The sequence below is a fragment of the Chinchilla lanigera genome, unplaced genomic scaffold, assembly GCF_000276665.1.
Source record: "Chinchilla lanigera isolate Chin_1 unplaced genomic scaffold, ChiLan1.0 scaffold00011, whole genome shotgun sequence".
Taxonomy (NCBI): domain Eukaryota; kingdom Metazoa; phylum Chordata; class Mammalia; order Rodentia; family Chinchillidae; genus Chinchilla; species Chinchilla lanigera.
In genome coordinates this window covers 27,229,814-27,236,965 of record NW_004955412.1, presented here as the reverse complement: position 1 = coordinate 27,236,965, position 7,152 = coordinate 27,229,814, and the positions used below count along the sequence as shown (strand labels likewise).

Below are 7,152 nucleotides of genomic sequence, written 5' to 3'. Positions count from 1 at the left end.
AAAAATAATATTATATAGTTTACATTCTACTCCTTTCTCCCTCCACTCAACTCTGTGTCAGGATCTTTCCCTGTTAGTGCATATAGAGCTACATTGGTTTTGGGTTTTGTTTTTGTTTTTTTTCATGAAAAAAAGATACGTGAGTCAAAAACTCTTTGTTCTGCATCTGTGTAGTTCCCTTCCATAGAGGCAATCACTGTTACCAGTGTCTTGCATACATTACTAGGGTTATACTGGAAGTATGTTATTGTATGACTGCGTATTTTATCTACTGCTTTCATATTCTGCTGTTTTTGCTTGGATCATATATTTTGAAGAGCGTTTCCTGTGATACATTTAGAACTGTCTCCTTGTGGCTCTGTGGTACTGTACAGATGGGATGTTTAGGTATTTCTCACCTTACAGAGCTTATGGCAAAGACTGTGTGAATATATTTATCTTAGTCTGTTCTCTGTTGTTGTGATCATACCTGAGCCTGCATAATTTATAAACGGAAAGAAATTTATTTTGGCTGACAGTTCTGGAGGCTGGAAGTCCAGAGTGTGATGCTGGTAAGGCCTTTGTGCCGCTTCCACTCAGGGCAGAAAGTACAAGAGCAAGGGCAAAAGAGAAACAGGAGAAGCAGCCTTGCTTTTGTAACAGCTTGTTTATGTTGTAATGATCCAGTTCCTTGAGCGAGAGCTCATTCCTTCGAGAATTAGGCCATTTCCACCAGAGAAGCATTCATCCCTCTTAACAACCTAATAACCTCTTAAAAGTCCTGTCTCCCAGCACCAGCACGATAGCAATTCAGCATCAACATGAGTTTCATCCAAATCATAGCAGTATTTGGAATTGCTTGAAGTGTGTGCACACTTAAATTTTAATAGTATCCAAGTTGTTCTCTAAAAGGCTATACCAGTTTATAATACTACCATCCGTGTTAAGTATTCACCTCCCCTTATGCCGACCAAGTATTTTTAAAAAGCTTGCCATACTGATAGTGAAAAAAAATACTTTATTTTTTATTTCTTTTCATAGTAGTGATCTTGCTTGCCTTTTTGTATGTTTATGCATTACCTAAGTTTCCCTTTCTAGGGATAAATTGTTTATTTTACCTTTGTTTTTCTCTTGGATTATTATTTTCTATTTGATTCATATATTTATATTTTAGATGTTAGTGCTCTTTGTTTTACAGATTTTGCAAGTACTTTGTGATCTGTGGAGCCCTTTAAAAATCTATATTTCAAGACGCAACCACAGAGATTCTGAATCATAACAGGTGGCTGTGGAGATTGTCATCTGTATCTATATATCTATATCTATATTATTTGAGACAGGATCTCACTGTATAGTTCAGGCTGACCTTGAACTCACTGTGTAACCCAGGCTGGCCTTGAACTCATAGTGATCTTCCTGCTTCACCCTCCCAAGTGCTGAGATTATGGGTGTGCACCACCACGCCTGGCTGGCATCTACATTTTTTAAAAGCTCCAGAAATGGGGACTGGGCATGTAGCCAGTGGTAGAACACTTGCTTATCATATGTGAGGCGTGGGTTTGATCCTAGTGGCACCAAAAGGCTCCACAAATGATTAGGATGTACAGTCAAATTTAAGAACCACTGTAATTGATTATGATCAGAGGGTCCCTGTCTTAGTTTTTTCTTGTCACTGAGACACAATACCCAACACCTACAAAGTTGGGCTTGCAGTTTGTAGAGGCTTCAGTCCATAGTCAGCTGGCCCCAAGGCAGAGGGGCATGGCAGAGGGGAAACAACTTATGGCGTGGTGTATGAAGTAGAGCACAGTCAAAGGAGGAGGAAGGCAGATAGATCCTTCTAGGCCACACCCCCACTGACCTACCTACTCCCACCAGGCTTCACCTCCCAACATCACATGTAGCTGTAAACTCATTAGTGGACTAATACCCCCCATATCCAGCCTCCCAAAGTTCCCACCTATGAGCGCATGACATTTTGATGGAACATCTAAACTATAACAATCCCCCATAGTCTTCATGATTTTCTTGGTTTAATGCTTAGCCTAAGAGTTGGCTGTTTCCTATAAGCCTCTCTTTTATTTCTGAAATCATGCTTATGAATTATAGAATTTTTGGGGAAAAAGAAAACAAATTAATAACATACATAATTAAAAGAAAATTAGGATCATATGGTTTTGTATCCTTTTTTTGTTTGTTTTTTTGAGACAGGGACTTGCTGTGTATTTCAGAGTACCCTTGAACTCATTATGTAGCCTAGGCTGGCCTTAAACTTGTGGCAATCCTCCTGCCTTAGCCTCCTTATTGCTGGGATTACAGGCATGTGCCCCATGTTGGGCATCTTTTTTAAAATAATAGAAGATAGTACATTCTGATCATATATTAAATGAATGAACAAATGCATAAGTAAATAAATGAACCCAATGAAATACAGGAGCAGTCCTGCCCTACTTGCCAGGTAGGTAAAGCAGGAAAGAACTATAGGGAAAGAAGTCGCAGGAACCATAGCCACAACTCAATAACCCATTTGAAATATATTGTGTTGGTGAGCTCATCGCAGCACAGACAGGCATAAGAAGTCATAAGAAGTGTTCGTGTTAGTGCTGAAGGCCTAGTATCCTCTAAAATGGCCAACTCACAGGAGATCCTGTCTGGCTTCTGTGGCTAAAGTAGCTATCTATGTGTCACCCCAGGGCTGTCACTGTGCATGTCCCTGTGCCCTCGGCAGGAGTCGTGGATATCCCCATCATTGAGAAGGAGGTGCAAGGGCAACAGCAGCACCACAAGGTGGGTGAAATGCCCCCAGGAGGCTGGGGTTTCTGTTCTTTCTCAAAAGTCATATCTTACTTTATTTGGCTTCAGATGACATTATCCCCAAGCTACCGCATGGACAACGGGAAAATGGTGAAAGTGCGGACCAGCCGGAATGCCCAGGTTGCTGTAACTCAGTATCGGGTGCTTAGCAGCACTGTGTCCTCTGCCCTCGTGGAGCTCCAGCCCATTACTGGTAAGGGTTCCCCCATTCTGCAGGAAAGTGGCTTCCACACTTGGTCCAGGGCTTCATGCTAGCCTCTGGTGTTGTTCTGAGCTGCTGGCCCTGTGGGTGGGCTGAGGGTGCAGCATACTTGTGTAACTGTGCTTGTGCTGATCTGAGGGGTGATTGTGGATAGCAGTCTGAATTCCTTTATTTAAAATGTATACAGCAATTCCTTAAAAAATTACCATACAATCAAGGAAATATACTTTTGGAGATATTTACAGACCCATGTTCACAGCAGCATTAGTTACCCATGTTAAAAGCAGATATTTACACACCTATGTTCACAGCAGCATTAGTTACAATAGACTTAAAAGAGACAGGATTGTTGTGAGTTCAAGACCAGCCTGGGCTACAAAGTGAGCTCAAGGCCAGCCTGCACTACATAGTGAGACCCTGTCTCAAAAAGACAAAAAAAAAAAGAAAGGAAATTCTGACATGTGCTACAACATGAATATACTTTGAGGATAGTGTGCAAAGTGAAGTAAGTCAGACACAAATGTCAGGTGCTGTATGATCTCACATACCTGAGGTGCCAACAGTAATCAGATTTATAGAGATAGTGGAGTGGGGTTGCTGAAAGCTTGAGGATGAGGGAGGAGGAAGAAGAGTCATAGGGAGGTCATTGTTTAATAGGTACAGAGCTTCAGTTTGGGAATATGAAAAAATTGTAGTGATGGATGACAGCGGTGGTTGCAAAACACTGTGGGTATACCCAGTGTCACTTAATGTGTACTTAAGAATGATTAAAGTGGGAACTATTTTGCATATTTTACCACAATTTTAAAACTGTACAAAATAATACTATTTATCATTATGTAGTAAAATTGTAAAATGTGAGGATAATGATAGAGACCAAGTTCATGATGATGGTTGTTTAAAGTAGTATTTATACTTCCTTCCTAATCAGGCCAGTGCTGCATAGCTTGTTACTTTATTTTTTATACCTTACAGGAGTTGGGGTTTTGCCAGTTTATTGTGCTTTGATTTAATATGATTTGAAGCAGATGCCAGCACTAGTATTGTTTCTGTAGCTCCTCATAAGTTTTTTTTTCTCTTTTCATTCTCTCTTAAGGAATAAAACATCAGCTTCGAGTTCACCTGTCTTTTGGGTTGGATTGTCCAATCCTTGGTGATCACAAGTACTCAGACTGGAATAGGTTAGCTCCTCAGGTAATACTGGTTTAACCCCAATATGTGTCAGAACAAGCGAGAGAACCTGTGCTTTATTTCATTAAACAAAATGGCTCACATTGAAGTGAGTCATAACAAATAGGTATGGTGCCATACTGGTTGTCTAACTTTAGAGAATTCAGAAGCATTTAGTTATTGACTTGATGGACTGCAAAATCTATTAGCAAAGCTTTACTGCTTCCCGTATTTGCTCTTAGATTTTGTTAAGAGGCTAATCTTTCTGAACATAAAGCTACCTTTCATGCTACTCTGTGAACCATGATAGCATCTTTTTTACCCTTTGATATTTCAGCCATTTCTCTTGGAAGGGCAGAGGATTGGCCAGTAACAGCTTCTTGGCAGTGGTTTCTTACCTGGGTTCTGAACCCTTCCTAGATGTGTCCCTGAAGCAGGTTCTCCATTACTGGGTCTTCAGGGGTTAGTATTGATTCCCTAAGTGGAAGTCTTTGTGTGCTGAAGTGTGGATCACTGGTCTTGCCTTTACCGGTCTGTCTTTTCTTTGTGTAGAAGCTTCCTGTTGGCACCCTGAAGAAACTGGGGCTGGAACAGCCAAAGGCTCGGTACATCCCCCTCCACCTGCATGCCCGGCAGCTGATCCTGCCTCCCCTGGGGTTCCGGAAGGAGGAACTCCACTTGGTCTGTAGGCTTCCTCGCTTCTTTGTACATTCCCTGCGCCGTCTGGGTTTGGAGATGCCAGATCAAGACGAAAATGGACACAATGAAGCCAGGCCGCTGGAAGCACAGTGAAGACTGTTGAGCAGTTTGGCCCCTGAACTCTTTCCTTTGTCTCATGAACATTTCTAATGTCTCACTTGGAACAGACACAAGGAGAGCCAGGTGGGATAAGTTGAAGAAACCCAGCTGCTTCCGGGCTTTTAATGGAGAATAACATCTATTTACTGAGAGTTTGGCCACCCTGTAGGAAAGCCTGCTGGCAGTCTCCCCACCACACAGTCTCCTTGCCAAGATGGAAGAGAGCCCAGGAGGAGGCATATTGGGGCAATAATTGGAAAAGGAGATTTAAAGGATAGACTCTGTGATCAGAAACTTTTCATCCAACAGGAAAGCTTTTGAGCTGTCAGGAGGAGGCCCATAGTTGGAAGGACCAACTATATAGCAGTTAAACACATGGACTCCTTTCTATAGGAAAAACTTAGTATATATAAACCATGTCTGTGATTTTAGGCATCCATTAAGGGTCTTAGAATGTATCCCTGTTGGTAAGAGTGGACCCATGTTGATGACACACCTAAGCCTTTCCTATTTTTATGCTATTACCATGAATTATGGATTTAAAAACACAAATAAGGTGACTATATTTGTTTATTTAAGTTCTAAATATTTTGGCTGTTTTTTCTATCTCTAGTAAACTATGCTTGAGCCAAGAGTGTTATACTTAAGAACTGTTGATAATTGACTTTGGTTCGAGGAGACATGAGCAGGAATGCTCAGAAGAATGGAGAACTGTATTAGAGGAGCAGATGATGGAAATAAAAGTTAGAATTGGAAAATACAGAAAAGGAGTGGGCTAGTCAGGGAACATTGGAAAAGAGATGTAGGATTTATATCCTCCTTTATCCTGTGTTAGGTCTCTTGGTGTGGATATATATTCTTTAATTTGGCAAACTGAATACTGTATTGAAAGTACCTGGGGGCATTCACCCACCTTTAGAGTTTCTCATTAGCTGGAAAAATGTTTTTAGCTATGTGGTTTGCGCAGAGTAGGTGCAGAGGGCCTAAGCTAGCATGAGCCACAGAGCTAGTCTTAGAAGTGTGGCATGAACGTGTTCATTGTCACCATGGGTGCTGCACTGCGATTCTTTATGATCTTTTAAACTCCTCTATAATGTGGGTTTGTGTTGATTGCTGAGCTGGGAGCTACCAAGCTAGTGACTTTTTGGAGTTTGGAGGTATGTGTACTCTCCAGCACCTTCCCAGACCTCTGAAACCAAATTCAATGTTATTTTTGGTACTGGGAATCGAACTCATGACCTCATGCTTGCTGGATAGGCACTGTGCTGCTGAACTATATCCCCAGTCCCAAATTCAACATTCTCTCTCTCTCTCTCTCTCACACACACACACACACACAGAGAGAGAGAGAGAGAGAGAGAGACCAAAGAGCTGGCTTCCTTATCTACTGAGTCATAAGATTTGGGGGTGGGTCAAATCATAGGTAGGCTGTATGATTTTAGTCCCAATAAATATTATGATCTGTTTTTGGTGAGCCAAAAGGGTGCTTTTTAAAAGTAAGTGTTTATATTTGAAGTAAATTTTTTGGGGGGGTTTCTTTTTGAGACAGGGTCAGTTCAGGTTGCAGTTCAGGTTGGCCTTGAGCTCATTTTGTAGCCCAGGCTGGTCTCTATCTCGCAGTGATCCTCCTACCTCAGCCCCCTGAGCACTGGGATTACAGGCATGCACCACCACACCTGGCATGAAATACTTTTTATTTATAAATATAAAATACTCCTTTTAAAAATGAATAGAAAATAAAAGCACACTGTAAGAAACTCAGGTAAAAGGTTGTATAATCTACTTATAGTTAGTTATCATCTCAGCATTGGTGGGGAGAATACCCCCAGGGCTCATTATCCCTCGTCAGAGAGGGATCTGTGCCAAATATGTAGCAGACATGTGCAGGGCCAGATTGAGGGTTGGAGCGCCCAGGGGTTACACTGCTGTGAATGTGTAGGGATGGCGTGGTGTAGGGTCTGATTCCTAAGCCAGGCCACTTGGCAACAGAAGTGGGACTCAATGTGTTTGGGCTTGAAGCCTGGCGGGTTGGGTAAAGGAACCCACTGTGTGTCAAATGCTGCTAGATGCAGAAGCAAGCAAGACACTGGTGTTAAAAAGTGAGCATTCAGCCAGGTGTGATGCCAGTACTTTGGGAAGCCAAGGCAGAATTGCAAGTTTGAGCCCAGCCTAGCTAATCTAATGACTTA

General features: G+C 41.8%; 1 protein-coding gene across 2 annotated transcripts in view; it reads left to right on the top strand.

The window, feature by feature from the left end:
• The window catches only part of Rpusd4 (RNA pseudouridylate synthase domain containing 4), a 7,996-nt gene extending 2,401 nt beyond the window's left edge, over window positions 1-5,595 (top strand). For both annotated transcript variants that reach the window (XM_005378485.2, XM_005378487.2), the window contains exons 4-7: window positions 2,673-2,766; window positions 2,842-2,986; window positions 4,092-4,189; window positions 4,718-5,595. In XM_005378485.2, the coding sequence (XP_005378542.1) occupies window positions 2,673-2,766; window positions 2,842-2,986; window positions 4,092-4,189; window positions 4,718-4,957 (577 nt within the window). In that variant the 3' untranslated portion in view covers window positions 4,958-5,595. The remainder of the gene's footprint in view (window positions 1-2,672; window positions 2,767-2,841; window positions 2,987-4,091; window positions 4,190-4,717) is intronic.
• The last annotated feature ends 1,557 nt before the right edge of the window (window positions 5,596-7,152 follow it).